Here is an 18,231-nt window from a genome sequence, read left to right as displayed (position 1 = left end):
AACGTCTTCTCCCTGACTCTTTGCTCTTTCTACTGTGACAATATAGATTTATTTTAAACATGTGCAAAGCAAAAGTAACAGGAATTATGAAAATAAATTTACTTTATGGAAACAAGTAAATTTTGGGGGGGAAAACCCCCCCAAAATTTCGTTGATAAAAAAGTTTTTGCCCAAGGTTGAGGTTGTTTTTTGGCTGCATCAAAATTAGAGCATTTCACAAAACTGCAAAGGTAACACTTTTTTCGCATCATACAAGTTAATGTCATCAACAACTGGATGTTACTACTGGCAAAAACAACAAAGAAAACAACAGGAAGTGGTAGGAGGATGACAGCACAGTTTATTTTTTTAATGACTTATCACGTGAACAAACTTATTCAACTTATAACTTATTCTTATTCAATGTAAACCCCGCAAGTGTAAAATTCCCTTCTTTTTTTTTTTTTTTACATTTTCCAAATATCAAGAATGTTTTGTACACATTTATAATGAAAACAGAGCGAGTGACCCCAGAAATTAAAGAGTATTGCGTTTATTCCAGGCATTAATGAACTAAGAAGAGATGTAAAATAGATAATATTAGTATTATTGTTAACAAAATGAAAACAATATACTGGAAATTGATTAACAAGTCATCATTCAGCTGACATTATCTACACCAGCTTTACTCAACTTATACAGCTGAAAACAGTGCTGGGGACAGAGGTACAAAAACAGGAAGTGTGGGGAACATGTCCCACAAATATCCCACATTAACTGTGTACACAGTATAAGCAAATCTCATACTGTGAGAATATATCAAAATAGCTGTCGCAAAAAAAAGGGGCAAATGTTACCACTTAGCGTCACAAATGCTTCAACTTGCAGGCTTAGCTTTCAATAAATTAAAAGGAAGCAAAAGGTCAAAATCCAGCCAAGTTGCACCGATTGGTGAGAAAATGTTAGGATAATTGGTCTGATTTGCAGAAAAATTGTGGTCATAGGTGGTCACAGCATGTGTGGGATTTGAGTGTTCTCCTTGTGAATGTTGGTTTCTCACCAGGAACTCCAACTTCCAGACTAAAACCATAATTGGTCTCTCTAAATGAGCCTTTGGTATGGTTGTCTGTCTCTGTGCTGCCCTGTAATGACCTAGCAATCTGTCCAGGGGGCATCCTGCCTCTTGCTCAATGACCACTGGAGACTGGCATCACAATCCGTGAGGAATAATTACATTTTTTCCTCCTTTCATTTTAAAAAGCTGTTCTCATTATGCTTCAACACCGATGAATCGTTAGACACAACTAGTGACTGTGAATTAGTATTCTGGTGACTGAGCCGCTGCCACCTTCAGAGGTTAGAGGCTATTACAGTGTCCGACAGAAACACCGGCGCGGGCGGAGGTCTGCTCTCCCCCTCGGGGGAATCAGGATTGATGATGTTCATTTGAGATCACATCCGAAACCAAGTGATGAATGTATTGATGTTATTCTGGGAGCTGGAACTCTGTGTGTGTGTGTGTGTGTGTGTGTGCGTGTGTGTGTGTGCGTGTGTGTGTGTGTGTGTGTGTGTGTGTGTGTGTGTGTGAGGAGTAAAACAGAAACAGATCACTCATCTATTTTGTTTTTTCCTGCAGGATGTGACTGGTTATAATTTAATAGCCTGTTTTTAAGGGGCTCAACAGTGCCTGTTTTAGGAGAGATCCAGGCTGGCATAATAACCTATATACTCGTGAAGCTAAACCACCTCCCACAGCCCAACAAACCACATCGACTACTATCATCCTGCACAGGCCAAACCGGTTTTCTGGTTTTGTTAGACAAAAAAAAAAAAAAATTCTAGAAAATCCTGTTTGGTCGCAAACCTCTTTGGGAAACACTGAAATCCTTTTCACCTTTATTTGCAAAGAAGAAACGCACTGAACCATTAAGCTCACAAAACTGAACAGCAGCGAGAACTTTCCATGCAGATTGGGAAAAACACCAAAACATGTAGTCTTTCCCAAAAACAGGCCCTTTAAGACTTCACGGCTTACTTAAACTGTGAAATGAAGCAGTGAAGCAGAGACTAAATGAAAGTAGTGACACTGTACCTGCATGGCGCATGGTAAAAGGGGTATCCAGGGTGAGGTATGTGGTTGCAGTAGCTGGACTGATTCCACATGATGCTTCTCTTGGTTCAACCGCAGTATCCAAGTGCTCAGGACGTTTCTCACCGCTCTCTGTTTCTAGTGCCGGCGGGTGGAATCTGACTCAGGCGGCTCGGAGGCACGTAAATTGATGCCGCTTGTTGCGCGTTTCGAGCGGCTCCATGGGAAGAGAGTGAGAGGGTTTGAACGGCTGACGCGATGAGACAAGAGAGTGATCCAAGGGACGAGATGACGTACGGTGAGTCAGGTCTGAACACCTGGAAACGGCTCGTCTTGCTCAGCAGAGTAAGGTGGAGTGTGAAATCACAGGTTACTCCCCTCGTCCTGCTTCAAGCCAGTTATTTTCCCCTTCCTTTCAGGTGCAGTCAGGATAGCGGACGCCTCTCGGACCACGCGATGAGGCATGTGTCATCGCCACACGTCTCAGTGATTCAAAACAAACCACCAGGTGTTTTCAGCCTCACAGGTATAGCTCTCCGTCCGACAGGCTTCAAGGCAAATCAGAGTTGGCTTAATAGTCTCCGACACCAATTAGAAGCAGTTCATGCCAGAGGTATTATCTCTCTAAACTTCCCAGGTGTCACCATACCTCTCTCGCAGATATGAGTGGGTAAAAATCCAGAGCCACAGCGTCCCTCTGCTCTTCCCTCTGAGACAGCTGCCTGCTGTCACGAGTGTTTATTCTCCAAATTACAGGATCCTCGCCGGCTCTCCAGCCTCATGAAGCGGCAGCGGCGCACGCAACTGATCGACTGAGCACCACAACAGAAAGGAAGAGAGAAGGAGAGAAAGGCAGGATATGACAGCGGGAGAGTGAATCTACCGAGAGAGAGAGAGAAAAAGAGAGAGAGGAAGAGGTTCCCGGAGTGGAGCTGCCTTCTCCTTCCCGCGAAATACTCATCTAGCAGGATACACACCGCAGGGAGGAGGAGAAAGTGTGTGTGTGCGTGTGTGTGTGTGTGTGTGTGTGTGCATGTGTGTGTGAGAATGTAATGCTATGTAAATGATGAATAATTGAAGACCTAATTGAACACACTTGCCTGAATACCTTCCGTACCCTTCATGCTCCCTTAAAAAGAAACAGTTCTGTCCGATTCATGAGATCTAAATTGAGCTTTGCTGCCGGTGTGCCTTTTGGCATTTGGCATTTTGAAAACAGAATTTCAATAATGCTCAGTTGCTCTCCAAGGCTGATGCTTTGTTAGCCATTTCACAGTTTGGTTTTCACACCGAATCGCAATCCATTCTTAATTTAACCAAGAGGACTGGCGTCTAAATATAACCAAATCATCTCGCCTCAAGCTAACTAACTAGTAAGAGAGAAAATAATTCAGGGTTAATTTAGTGGCTCCTTCCAACTGGCTGCTAAAAGGCTTGTTTGCTGCATGAAAACACACAGCTTCACGCATCACAGCAGCCATTGGTACAAGACATCCATGTGTAGTACCAAAGCAGAGAAAGGCAGGATATGGCAGCAGGAGAGGGAATCTACCAAGATTCTTAACTTTTTTATCAGGAAACATAAGTAATTTTAAAATGTTGCAAGTCTTTCAGATACCTCAGCTGTGAGGTAATTATGTATTTTATGATAGACACACAAATATTGCAAAGTGCTGATGTGACTTAGTAAAGATAGATTTCCTTTGACAGTCGGATTCTCAAACTTTTTTCAGACTAATTTATTAATTAAGTCAAATTGACCAAAAGGCAAATGTGGCTTTAAAAATAAGCTCCTGAGAATGTTTTAGGGTCACTTTAGGCATCACATGTATTTTGAACTTTTTTTGATTTTACCAACTAGCGGCTAAGTGTTGCTGTGACTGGTTGAAGCAAGTGTATTCAAAAACATTACAGTTACATTTCTGTGCAATTTAATGACTAAAAGTAATGTCCAATCATGGTTCTTTTTAACAGATACCGGTAAACACGACTCTCTGGTTAAAAGCATCTTGTCATTGGAGTTTCTCACCGAGGTCAGTGAACTGCTTTCCTCTCCCCCACATTTCTAAATAAGTAAGTTTGACAAACTCACATATGTGCTGACAGCAGCACTGGTTCCCATTCTCAAGTTCTTACACCTCTAAAGACGGGTCACCAAAAGTCACACCAACCTTCTGGACAGAGCACAACTATTGGCCAACTTCAGTCTCTCTTAGTGAAATACTTTTTATCCTAAATCAAAAATTTTTCACAATCATAACATAAATGTTTCCTAAACAAAAGTTGTCAGGTTTGGGCTTAGGGGTATGTACTAAAAGTTTAGAGAACAAAAGACATGAAATCCTGTTTTCAGACTGAAAATGTGTGCTCTTGGATTATGGCAGGAAAATTCCTCCATATTCGTGCAGTTATAATTCTCTTCTGTGCTCTAGGAAAAACATGTTTCACAGCAGCAAAGATGAGTCCAGCTATCGCAGGTAAAAGCAAAGACACAGCAGTGAGTACAATTATTGGCAGCTCTGATGAAGAGGTGAACCGAAGCCTTGACATAAATGGTTGTCATAGAGACGTGGCGACCCCAAAGTGTCTCTTCGTTGCCGCACTTTGCTACAGTGGCTGCATGTTTTTGGATCATTTCTATCAAAGATGAACTGGTCAGGCTCTTTGTGGACAATTCTGACCGATGGAGTTTTATTTTCAGAAGACTGTAAAAAGGTTCTAGTTTTGACAAAAGAAGTGTCCCAAAACAATTATTTTGCTTCCAAGACGATACCAATATCTTTCAGTGTTTGCCAATACCGATATTTACCTGATATGATATCAGCATGAATCATACATACTTTAGTTACTTATTTTAATGTACAATGTTATAAAAGGCTTGATCAAGTGATAATTACAGAGAATTACAGGGTATGAGAACAACTAAGCCACTGATTATTAACCAATGGTGTCTGCATGTAGAACACAAGCTCTGCTGGATATAACAGCTGGGGCGAACCAAATGCTGGAGCGACTGAATTAGACAAACAAGCCCAACAAAATAAAATTAAACTCTAATAAAAATATTATATATATATATATATATATATATATATATATATATATATATATATATATATATATATATATATATATATATATCTGTTGGAATGCTACTACTCAAGTAACCCTAGTCAGAGGGGTTACATGCAAAGACTGAGGGTGGAATGGTTACTTCGACACCCACAGTCTACAATGACTGCCAAACAACTAGTAGCTCAGTGCTCCAACATCCGCAAACGGCAACTGCTATCACAACTTGAGATTGACGAGGTACAACACAAATGCTACGGCATAAGGGAGGAGCCCAAAGGTAAGGTCAGGGGGGAGTTAACTACTCCCCACCCCGAGACTGGGTATGCAGCCCCAGTAATGAACGAACTATCAAAGCTGAACGAGACAGCAACTGACCTGAGAGAGAGAATCGTGGCCCGAATGAACACCAGGCAACCCCGACGCCAATTACAACGGCTGAGTGAAGTACCATCAGAAAGTCTCATTGAAGATGTGAATGCAGCATTGAGAACAATCCCTACCAACACCATAACAGAAACCAATGAGCTGATATACAACTCAGCATCAGTGATCCTTGAAATGCTCGGCTATAAGAGCAACCATGACACCCAATATCCATCATGGAAAAGACGGTTAGAGGCTAAGATCAAGATAACAAGGAGGGAAGTGAGCCAGCTGTCAGAGCTCCTAAGGGGTGCAATGAAAAGATCAGTACCCAAGAAGTACAGCCAGATGCCCATACCTGAAGCACTCGAAACTGCCAAACAAAGGCTCCAAGCCTTGGCCAGCCGCCTAAAGAGATACACAAGAGAGAATGAAGCCAGGAGGATCAACCGGCTCTTCTCCACCCAACCAGCTAAAGTGTACTCTCAATGGCAGGGTACTAACAACAGAGCAGACCCACCAAGGCTGGAGACTGAACAATACTGGAAAGGCATATGGGAAAGGGAGGCGTCCCACAACAGCAAGGCATAGTGGCTAACCTCTCTACGAGAGGACCACAGCAACCTCCCTGAACAAGCCCCGGTAACCATCACTGTGGCAGATGTCCAAGAAAGAGTCTCGGGTATGAAAAACTGGACAGCACCAGGGCCTGACATGATCCATGCCTACTGGCTAAAGAAACTCACTGCCCTCCATGAGCGACTGGCAGCTCAACTGAACCAGCTGCTACAGAATGGGACTCACCCTGAATGGTTAACTGAAGGGCGCACAATCCTGATCCAGAAGGATCCCTCAAAGGGTTCAGTCCCATCCAACTATCGGCCAATAACCTGTCTCTCTACAACATGGAAGCTCATGTCAGGCATCATAGCGGCTAAGATAAGCGGACACATGGATAAATACATGAGCACGGCACAGAAGGGCATCGGCATAAATAGTAGAGGAGCCAAACACCAACTCCTTGTAGACCACACAGTCGCCCGAGACTGCAAAACCCGACACACCAACCTGTGCACCGCTTGGATTGATTACAAGAAAGCCTATGACTCAATGCCACACACCTGGATCATTGAATGCTTAGAGATGTACAACATCAATAGGACTCTAAGAGCCTTCATTGCAAACTCGATGGGGCTGTGGAAAACCACCCTTGAAGCCAACTGCAAACCGCTTGCACAAGTGTCCATCAAATGTGGCATATACCAAGGAGATGCTCTGTCCCCACTGCTGTTCTGCATAGGCCTGAACCCCCTCAGCCAAATCATCAACAAGACTGGCTACGGATACCGACTTAAGAATGGGGCCACAATCAGTCACCTCCTCTACATGGATGACATCAAGCTGTACGCCAAGAGCGAGCGAGACATCGACTCACTGATCCACACCACCAGGATCTACAGCACTGACATTGGGATGTCATTCGGACTAGAGAAGTGTGGCCGGATGGTTACAAAGAGAGGGAAGGTCGTCCGCACAGAAGGGGTCTCACTCCCAGAGGGAACGATAGCAGACATAGAGCACAGCTACAAGTACCTGGGAATACCACAAGCAAATGGCAACCTCGATGAGGTCACAAGGAAAGGAGCCACAGCCAAATACCTCCAACGAATAAGGCAAGTCCTGAGAAGCCAGCTCAATGGCAAGAACAAGATCCGTGCAATAAACAGCTATGCCTTACCAGTAATCAGATACCCTGCCGGAATAATTAGCTGGCCAATGGAAGAGATGAAGGCCACGGATGTTAAGACTCGGAAGCTACTAACCATGCATGGAGGGTTCCACCCCAAATCCAGCACCCTGAGACTGTACACGAGCCGTAAGGAAGGAGGCAGAGGACTAGTGAGTGTGAGAGCCACTGTCCAGGATGAAACATCTAAGATCCATAAATACATCAAGGACAAAGCCTCAACGGACGATGTGCTCAGCGAATGTCTCAGGCAATGGGGAACAGAGGACGAGGTGCTGGAGGAACCATCATGGGAAGACAAGCCCCTACATGGGATGTACCACCGACAAATAACTGAAGTGGCTGATATCAGGAAATCCTACCAATGGCTGGAGAAAGCTGGACTCAAGGACAGCACGGAGGCCCTCATCCTGGCCGCCCAGGAACAGGCCCTAAACACCAGAGCAATAGAAGCTCAGATCTACCACACCAGACAAGACCCAAGGTGTAGGTTGTGCAAGGAGGCCTCTGAGACAGTCCAGCACATAACAGCAGGGTGCAAGATGCTGGCAGGGAAAGCGTACATGGAACGACATAACCAAGTGGCGGGCATAGTGTACAGGAACATCTGTGCAGAATATGGACTGGAAGCCCCGAGGTCAAAATGGGGGACACCCCCAAAGGTGGTGGAGAATGACCGAGCTAAGATCCTGTGGGACTTCCAGATCCAGACAGACAAGATGGTAATGTCGAACCAACCGGACATTGTGGTGGTGGATAAAGAACAGAGGAAAGCCGTTGTGGTGGATGTAGCAATACCAAGTGACCACAACATCAGGAAAAAGGAGCATGAGAAACTGGAGAAATACCAGGGCCTCAGAGAGGAACTGGAGAAGGCCTGGAAGGTGAAGACCACAGTGGTGCCTGTGGTCATCGGGGCCCTCGGGGCAGTCACCCCCAAACTGGAGCAGTGGCTCAAACAGATCCCAGGAACAACATCAGACATCTCAGTCCAGAAATGTGCAGTTCTAGGCACAGCCAAGATACTGCGCAGAACCCTCAAGCTCCCAGGCCTCTGGTAGAGGACCCGAGCTCAGAGGATGAAAGAGACCACCCGCGGAGGGTGAGAGGGGAATTTTTTATTATTTTTTATATATATATGTATATTATGACCAAGTTCTGAGATTATGCTTCCACAATAAGTTCTTGTCGGTGTTGAAACATTTTTACAGGGATGCCAGTAGTTGTTGTTGATACACTATATTGATGTTAAAGTAAAATAACCATATAGTCGCCACTTTTTGATTAACTTTTTGTTGTGACCAAAGTAAGAAAGATTCTCCCTAATAACATGAAAGTTTTTAACTCATAAAGAAGCTTAACTAACGAACAAATGCATGCAAAAAAAAGACGTGGCATTTTCCCATACAGTGTGTATTCTCTCTGATCTCTCAAATCTTGCACTGTGTTTTCACGTACTTACCCCCGTCTTGCATCACTATCCTGTCTGAAGATTAATCCCCGTAGCTTAATGGTTAATGTGAAGGCCTTTGGCATTCATTTGCAACTAAACTAGCTTTCCATTCATAACAAGTAACAAAAAAAGTCTTCTAAAAAGAACAGAGCCTTTGCTATGCTGCGTTTAACGTAATCTTTTTTTTTTTTTTAAAAACAGAAAGTAAGAGAGAAATCACACCAAGAGGAACAAGTCTAATCAATCTGCAAAGGATAAATCCTGAAAAAAGTGAGTCTTCATGGTTGTTGGGTGTGGCATGGTGATGTTATTTCAATTTAATTGTACTCAAATAGCTCTAATGACTATCATCATCTATGATCTGACTAAACTCCAGCAACATGTGTTTTTGATGAGGTAAGAGTCCAGAAGGAGGAAGGGAAACAAAAGATAGGAAAGCAGGGTGGAGCTAATGGCAGGGAAGAAGGAAGGAAGGAAGGGAGGGAGGGAAGAAAAGAAGAAGAGAAAAGGGCTTGGGAGGGGTGGAAGAAATCGAGGCGGTGGGCCTGTTTGTTTTCGGTGTAAAATTTCATTCCAGCCCAATTTTATCAGGGAAGGAAAACACAGGGGACCCCGCTGCTGCATCTTCTCCACCGTTCTGCTGTTCTCTGTGTTTGTTATCCCTGTTTGAAGAGGCAGGTGGACGCCATCCGCCCCCGCGCACACACACACACACACACACACACACTCAAACACGAGCTGTGTGCTCCACATTTTCAGCAAAGCAGACAGAGACGGATGAAAACTTAAAGGGACATTGTTCCGGCATAAACACGCTCGCACACATGCAGACGACGAAGCACCGACGCCTCACCTGAACACAAGAATGCAACAAAAAAAATCATCAAACGTTCACCACAGCTTTGAGCGGAGATGCGGGAGGTGCCGCCTCGCAGACGTTTGACAAGCTGTGCTCAATCGTTCTGTCAGTGGGTGTGTGATGGCAGGAGTGCCACTGGGCCTGTGGTTCAGCTTATCTTGGTTTTACAGACTTAACCGCCCCCCAGTATACATCACCGCATCGCCACTGGTTTCAAAATGCAACAAACACAACCTCAAAACACACCTCGTCTGGCTCATCCCTGTGGTCAAGGTCACAGCTGAGCCCAGATTTCTGGAAATCCATGAAAACATAGCTTTAATTAGGCAAAAGCAGGGAAAGTGCTGCGAAGGCCTATTGTAATCATAACGTTTATTTTTATGATGCTTCCGTCAAAAGAATTGGCTTTTTGGAGGCCTTAACATATCTGAAAACTCACCAAACTTGACAGATGTGTCAGATCTGCGTGAAAATTACATATTTTACAGTCGTCACAAAAATCACTTTCAAAATATCCTTGACCTAATCAACATGAAACTGTGGCCAGATACAGAAGACATGTAGGTGTGACTGGGTTTCAAACACTGACTGGTTTTGGTGGGGGATGTGGGCGTGGCTACATCGCCTGTGATGGTTTTGTTGGGGGATGTGGCCGTGGCTAAATCACCTGTGATGGTTTCACCATATGTTGGGCTCTAAATTCCATGGATTTGAACCGAGCTGCACCAAACTCACTAGGATTGATCCTTATCCACCCCCCTAAGAGAGTCTATCTGTCAGTGCTACGTGTCCAAAACTGCTGCTGTCATGTTGACAAACCGAAAACTATAGCGGGTTGTGTTTATGTTAAATATATTGGATAACATTATTTGAGTGACGGGATTGACGTGGAAGCTTAGGAGTTATGCTTAGCATAGCATTGGAACAATTCATATACATGACAAAACCACAATAAGATCACTTCCTTCATCTGACTATCCTACCTGTTTAAAATGAAAAGCTATTGATGTATATGATCCTAATAAAGGATTAGGATGCACTAATCCTTTTATTAGAATATCCTACCTGTTAAAAATATTTTAAATATGAAGGTGTTTGTAAGAATAAAACAGTATCAAACAGGTTTGTATTGGAATTAAATTAAACACAGACAAATACAGATCACAGCAACTCTGTTTTGCGTATTAATACGTTGTATGACAGACTTTATCAAATGCAGCACAGCCACAATGTGTCCACTGAACTCCGCAGGTCACTGTGCAGATGCTTAATGTACACTAATAGTAAAGCTATTACACAGCTTCAATCTCACAAAATATCAAATTATTAAACCAAAGGTTTAAAGCAAGGTTTAACAAAAAGAAGAGTGTAATTAAACTAAAATATTTTAAAGCATAGGGATAAAATGGCTCAGAAAACAACATATTTTGTCCTGATTAACCGCCAAACAATGACTTGTTTACAGTATAGAATGACGTTGCATTCAGCAAACTAAGGCATTTTAAATATGTTTACAAGCTGCCTGTCATGTAAACTAAAAACATGAAGTAATACAGCAGGTTAATGAAAGCCAGGTATAAAACAAATTAAATAAAACTTACCGCAATCTTTGTTGTAAAAAAACAGATGAAACAAAACTTCCAGGTAGGATGTATTTATAAGAAATCTGCTGAGTAAGCAGTATGTGACGTAGCATCAATGTGCACATGCGCATTACCACAAGGAAGGACGGATTCATGGGTAGCACAGATAAACAGAACACTGGTCTGCTCCGGTTTATATTTTGACACTTTATGACTGGTGTCATAGATTATGACACTTTTAATGCAAAGTTGACATTATTCAAAATGTCTTTGTTATGACAACCTGAAATTAACCTAGACAAAGTCTTTGTTATAACGACTTGACATTAACCAAGATTCATCACCTGTCATAAATATGTCATAATAGTTGTTAATTATAAAAATGTATAATATTATGTTTCTTTGTGGATTATTACATTGCTATGTCATTTGTTGACTTGGCCCAATTATTGCGGTGTGGTTTTCCCCAGCTGGGAGCGAATGAGACAGGTAGCCAATCAGAAAGCATGGTGAGCACACTAGTCTGAAGGAGCGGAAGCAGGGGGAGGGGTCTCCAAGCTGGAGCATTGGGTATATAGGTGGTGCATTGTATAAGAAGGCATTAAGACGACCTCGAATGGTTGCCATGAAAGAGTCAAGGCAACACTCCAGGTATGTTTTTGATGAGGGAATAATACAATCACAGGATATAAAGCTCAAAACAGTCATTCATTCAACAAGATGTCCGAAATATTTCTCAGAGATTTTGGTCTGACAGCCACTGCAGAGTGTTCGTTTGGGTCAAATATATTTAGCGCATAACTTAGACTAGATTTTCTCTCACAAATCCAACAAACTGAGACCATCTTTCACTTTCTTGTTTTTAGTTTAGTCACTTCCTGTTTCCTTTGAACCACTGCAAAGCAAATGTACCTGGGGGTAGAAATAAAGTAGCAACCTTCCTGGCGGGACTCCAGATTCGTTTTCGCATCAGAGACTGCAGAGAAAAATCTTTTTTGATAAAAAGTTTTTTTTTAAGTAATCCGTAGTGTAGGCGACCGACAGAATAACATTAACACATTTAGTGTGTGTCCTTGTGTATCCCTTTATTGGGATGTGTAGAGGGTGTGTGTGTGTCTGTATGCGTGTGTGTGTGTATGTGTGTGTGTGTGTGTGTGGGTTGTGGTGGGGTGGGCGATATGTCAACATCTTGAGGGATCTTTTGATCCAGATTCTTCAATCTTCACTTACACACAGACATTCCAACTATTAATACTTCTCCTCTGATCTCTTTGCTTTCGTTGTGCCTTACGGCCACAACATCTCTCCGTCTCAAATAAGAGACGTCTTGAAAAGGATCTGAGCCTCAGTCTTAAAGCGTTGGCAAAGCGGAGAGACAAAGGAAGGATTTTCCATGAAAGATGTAGATTTGGAGAGAATCATATTATCAGCATGTGGCAGTAAATGAGGAACACAGGCACAGAAAGATGCATCATGTCAAATCAAAAGCCATTAATGCAACAAGTTAGGGATGCCAAGCTTTGTGGCAGCCCCACCAGGACCAGCTGACAGCCTCCTTTATAGAGTCAGACAGCAGTACTACAACAATACACAAGGTGGCAGCAAACAGAGAGGTTTCTTTGACCATTAATAACAATATCTATATTTTTTCCCAGAGTTCTGGGTCCTGCTTTATGCTCTCTTCTCTTCCCTGTACAATATGCATTAGGTGCCTTTCCACTTAGTCATCCTTTGTTATAGTCCAGATGCACCTGGACTCTCACAAACACACACAGTTCCAGTTAAAAGTCACAGTAGAGTTGATCAAACTAAACGTGTTAACATTGTAATTGTGGGACAGAAAATACTTCATTTTTTCTGGCAGTCCGCCCAAACACCTTTGTTACCTCTCCTGGTCATAGTTCTTTAACAGCGACCTTTGGGTATTTCATAACTGCTCATGGTGCATGGCGACAAGATAAACTTGGGTCCGTGTCCAACCTTTTTGTCACAGTTCCATGTGTCTTAAACTTTCTGACGTGTGGTAAAACATGGCAACTAGCTATTTCCTGGTAGCTCTAGTCTGACGTATGACAATCAATACACACCAGCCTAACTTCAATGGCATGTTCTCTCATTTTTGCCAATTTGAGCAGCAGGTAAGTGAAATCTGCCCATTTTTCATATCATGTTTGTACCTGAGGGAAATGGAAATTTGTTGACTGTGATCAACAGGTAAAACTGAATTATAATTATAGAATGCATAAAATACATAAAATACATTTGTTATTCTACAGGAACTGCCAATTGACTCCTGCTAATTGGCTCGGCTTGGGAAAAGCAGCTCAGAGGAGGAGCTTTGTGGAAACAGGCGGAGCTCTGAGGGCAAACACTTAGGCACCCACGAATGGTTGAGTATGTTTTTGATGATGGAATGACATTATAACATGATATAAAGCTCAAAAAAGTCAATTTTACATAATAACCCCTCATTCATTCATCTTTTTTTGTCACTATGAATAACATTCAGTGTTCTTTATTTTCCATTTATGGATGACATCTAATCTGCAGTCCAGGTACATTGAAATTTTTATCCATAGTTGTCTTAGTTAGCTGTAAAGGAAAGAAAATAGTACAAAATGTACAAAAAGTATAACATATAAAATTGCTAAACAATAGCATGGAATACAGTATGTACACAATTCAAAACACAAATACTTGGTCTATTTAAAAGGTTAAATATATTGCAGAGTTAGGAGTACTGCACATTTCCCGAGACATGGAGCTCATAGCGAAAATTTAAGCTGGGCGGAGTCTCATCGTCATGCTCATCTCCGACTTCAGCGCTGGTCCTCACCCGGCACGTCCAATCATCAATCAAGCTCTGCATAAAAGGATAAACACCCAAGCCATCAACCGGTTCCCAGCTGCGTTCAACCCACCACTGCTCCTTCTCCACCCACAACCTTCGGCTCTCCAGGATAGCACCCTTTCCCGACCTCCACCACCAGTGTCGGGCCCCAGAGGAGAGCATCCCTAATCAGTTATCGGGATGTTCATCGAGTTCACATCAGATCTCAGCTCAAATCAGCTACCGGGGCCCGAGCGCCAAAGAACTGTTATTCATTCCTGTCATTAAATCTTTTAATTGTTCCTTTTTCTCCGTCTGAGTCTTTTCAGATTGAAATAAAAGCCTGATCATAGACAGGAATTAACCACATCATATATAACTGGTGAATGAAAAAATTTACTTATGTAACATAAAAAAAGAAAGAAAAGTAAATGGAAAATTCAGAAGTCGACTATTAAAGGAAACTGCTCCTTTAAAAATCTGTTCTCTGTTCCAACCCTGTACTTTTTTTCTGAGATAACTGAGGGGAAAAAAGCCGACATCAATCAAGTTCATTTACAGTTGAAACTATTTTTCTTGTCACAGTTTCAATGTTCTGCATTCGAAATTAAAGGTCGCCAACCAGGCGCCGTGACATCCCGTTAAACCCATGAGGAACAATAGCTCTGCAGCACCCTAGCAGCTAAACCTGAACAGCTTTAAAATATCATGACTTTTAGCAAATGTTAGATAACATAGCAAATTAAAGTACATCTTAACAGCTTTAAAAAAAATAAAAAAGCAATGGCACTTTCTGCCACTTCTATCCATATATTCATGTTTCTATATATCTGTCCTTCTTGTTCTCCTATAGATGTTCACAGGAAGTCGAATCCTTTCCCCCCCGGCACTAGATGAGAGAACTGATACACCATGAATATATCAGAGAATTCACAGAAGTATATTCAGAAGTAGGTCTATTCATAAAACTCTCTTTTACTAAACTTTTTCTTATAATACTGGTAAAATTTCACCTGGATTTTCTCCAGGTATTCCTCTGACACCAGAAAGAAAAGGAGCCATCATGGCACTGAAACAACTGTTGTACAATAGGCAACAAGTATCAAAGAAACCCTGAATTACTATTCTGATTTAGAAAGTTACATCAGATTTCCTCTAATGTGTGTACCTCTTGTAAACGAGTACTTTTCAGTTTCCATTAGAAAAACTCAAGCGTCTGAAATCACACCATACCTCCTACATAATTTTTGCTCCATTCTTCATTTGATTTTACCTCACAGTAACAGAAAGAAAATCGTCCCAGGCAATATTAAATGACACATTTCTTTGCCAACACCTAGCTTGCATAATGACTGAAGTAATTCTGCTCGAGCACTATGGCCATAATAGCTGTAATTGTAGGGAAATCCTTTAAGTTAGCTGAAGGTGAAATGTGTTTTAATGCAGTGCCAAGGCTGAATAACCACCGTCTACAAAAACAGTGAATAAGCATATTTAACACATACACCAACCGCTTTATTAGCTACCGTTTGCTAATAATATTGTTGGACCCTCTTTAGCACCCAGAATTGTATTAATTATGCAATATTATATATGTATATTGCATGCATCACTTATCACAGATTAATATTGGGTTTACAGACAGAAATGGTATTGACATCTCCCTTGCCGTTTCTCTGTCGGAGGAAAGAGGAAGCTCCGGCTCCCCGTGCTGAAGTGACCCTTTTCAGTCAGTCTTCAAAGGGAATTGACAGTGAAAGGTTTTAATAGTTAGAGCCAAGAGCACAACCAGATCAGACTAACACAAACAAGCACATTCTCCACAAAAGAACATAATTTACTCGAGTAATACTGCAAACGTGACTCGATGTTTGTTCTATATTTGTTTTTGGGCATCTGTAACTGAAAACATATCTGAAATTTACGGTGCGGCGCCTCAGTTAAAGGGTGCGTTCACACTGCAGCCTGAAGTGACTCAATTCCGATTTTTTGGCAATTCCGATTTTTTTTTGCCGGGGCCGTTCACACTGCCAGTAAATGCGACCTGTATGCGTTCTGCAGTGTAAACGGGCAAACGACCTGAAAGTGTCCCGCATGCGCAGTAGAGGGCGCAATATCGTCAGCGTTCTAAGTGTTCTGCCAACCGCCATAAAAAGAAGAAGTGCTCAGTGTTTGCGGAAGTAAACATGGAGGCTAACGGTGGAGCTTAGCTTATATACTTGAAGTTGTTGTCCGGCCGGAGCAGCATATTAACAACTTAATCCTCATATAATCCAACATGGTTGTTGTTTTTCTTCACACTTGCGCTTATCAGGACACAGAATAGTGAGATTTATTGAGAAACAGTGACGTTCAGTGCGGATGAATGCGACCTGAACGTTAGGTCACATTTGAATCGGATACGTGTCGAATATGGGTCACATTCGAAAAAGAATCCGACCTGTGCTGTTCACACTGCCATGAAAAGATCGGATACAGGTCGCATTACGTCAAAAAAATCGGAATTGAGTCACTTCAGGCTGCAGTGTGAACGCACCCTTAGAGTCACTTTTTTATACGTTTTTACTACGTTTTAATCAAAACAAACAAAAATGTAAATTTTTTGCTTTCCTAATATTCTAATTTATTTAATGGGTGTGTATGTGCAAATGTCAACATTTCACATAAAATAATGCATCTATCTTTTCCAAACATTTTGTATTTTACTTTCATTTTAAGCCTGATAATAATAGTTGTTCTATAAAAATTACAGATTTCCTGTAGTAGATATTTATCAAAAACTATATTAAAAAAAGTTATATTTCAAAAGCTCATTGAATATTTCTAGCTCTAAAATTTTATGTAGCCTAACTAAGGGCAAAAATGGCAATTCTGACTTCTTCCCAGAACTTACAAGTAGAGTAAAATACCACATTTAGTTTTTCTTTTTAATTTACACCCTGGACATGTTTCTAGTCCATCAAAAGACACTTGAAAGACTCTGCACTCTGAAATGCACTTGGATCCTATTTCTAATACTTTATGGATTTCTCTTTTTTTTTCTCTGTTTTGTTTTGTTCTTGATCTGCCTTTACTAAGACTACAAAAGGCAACTTTTATCAGTCACTTAAGGGACTAGACAGACACATCTGACATCTAAACAGCCACTTTGAGGTGAGCACAACATATTGTCACAGCAGTGCTAATATTATTACAATAATAATAAAAATCCTCAAAAAAGTGGAAGTTTGACATAGGAAACCAGAGTTGTTCCTATATTTTACAGCGACGACATCAAGAGCCACATTAAGCGGATAAACCAGTCCTGATGAATAATTGACTTCCCTCTCCAGATACACAAGCAACAGTGTCCACAAATAACAGATATGTAAGCTGACATCACTAGATGTCTCCCATGAGCAACACCCACAAACGGTGCAAAGGCAATCACACAAAGAGCTAAATGGTTTAGTGCAGAACATGAGCATTTCCTGTTCTGAGCTTTAAACCGCTGTAATACACCGGATACCGACTCATTGTCGCAGATTTGTATATTTATGCCAGTATTTCCATATTCATGCGATTTCACAGTGACATCAGGGGGATTTGATTTTGTGGCATCTTAGAGATTTCTCAAGTGGAACACATTTCTAACCCAAATTCAGCATCCTCATTCACTGGAGCTGTATGAATTATGAAGGCATACGGAACGCGGTGATTTCTTGAGAAATGCCACAGCGATGAGATCAAAATGTCTTCTCCCTTATGCTCAACACAACATTTTAGCAGTTTGAAGGGACAGTATTGTGTAAAGTCAACTTTTCTGAGCTTTATATCATGTTGTGATGTTATTCCCTCATCAAAAACATACCTGAAATATTGCTTTTATTTTTTTCATGCATGTTTGAGAAATCCTTTAATCTCCCTTGGTAACCATTCAGCTGTGCAAAACGCCTGGGTGGACCTAGCCCCGCCTTCATGATTCACTTCCTCCTCAAAGCTGCAGTTTCCAAGCTTCCGTCTCACAGTCCAGCTATCCTCTGTGTCTACCCCCCATTCAGCTCCTTCAGACTAGCCAACAGCAATTAGCAAACTGAATCAGCTGAACTCATTGCAGGAGCTACTTCTCATTGCAATAGTGGTAAAAGCTTTGTTAAAGGGTGAATAGAGGAGCCATGTTGAGATGACTTCCTGAAGGTGGAGTTTAAGAAAGAAAGAGCAGGAGTTTCTTAAAGAGACAGAGGCCCAATTTCCAGGTGTTAAATTACAAAGTG

The 18,231-nt window shown here is 41.7% G+C and overlaps 1 protein-coding gene across 3 annotated transcripts in view; it reads right to left on the bottom strand.

Annotated features, from left to right (window-relative positions):
* Positions 1-18,231, bottom strand: part of LOC106922992 (pleckstrin homology domain-containing family A member 7-like) — a 140,449-nt gene that overhangs the window by 98,046 nt on the left and 24,172 nt on the right. Inside the window, exon 1 of one of the 3 annotated variants that reach the window (XM_088006552.1) lies at positions 2,072-3,035. The exons of the other annotated variants lie outside the window; for them this stretch is intronic. Coding sequence (XP_087862678.1) covers positions 2,072-2,142 — 71 coding nt within the window. The 5' untranslated portion in view covers positions 2,143-3,035. Of the gene's footprint in view, positions 1-2,071; positions 3,036-18,231 lie in introns of those variants that run through there. 3 annotated transcript variants of the gene reach the window in all.

This window comes from Poecilia mexicana, unplaced genomic scaffold, assembly GCF_051168715.1.
Source record: "Poecilia mexicana isolate PSO_F unplaced genomic scaffold, ASM5116871v1 scaffold_6, whole genome shotgun sequence".
NCBI classification, from domain to species: Eukaryota; Metazoa; Chordata; class Actinopteri; order Cyprinodontiformes; family Poeciliidae; genus Poecilia; species Poecilia mexicana.
This window is presented reverse-complemented; position numbering and strand designations above follow the sequence as displayed.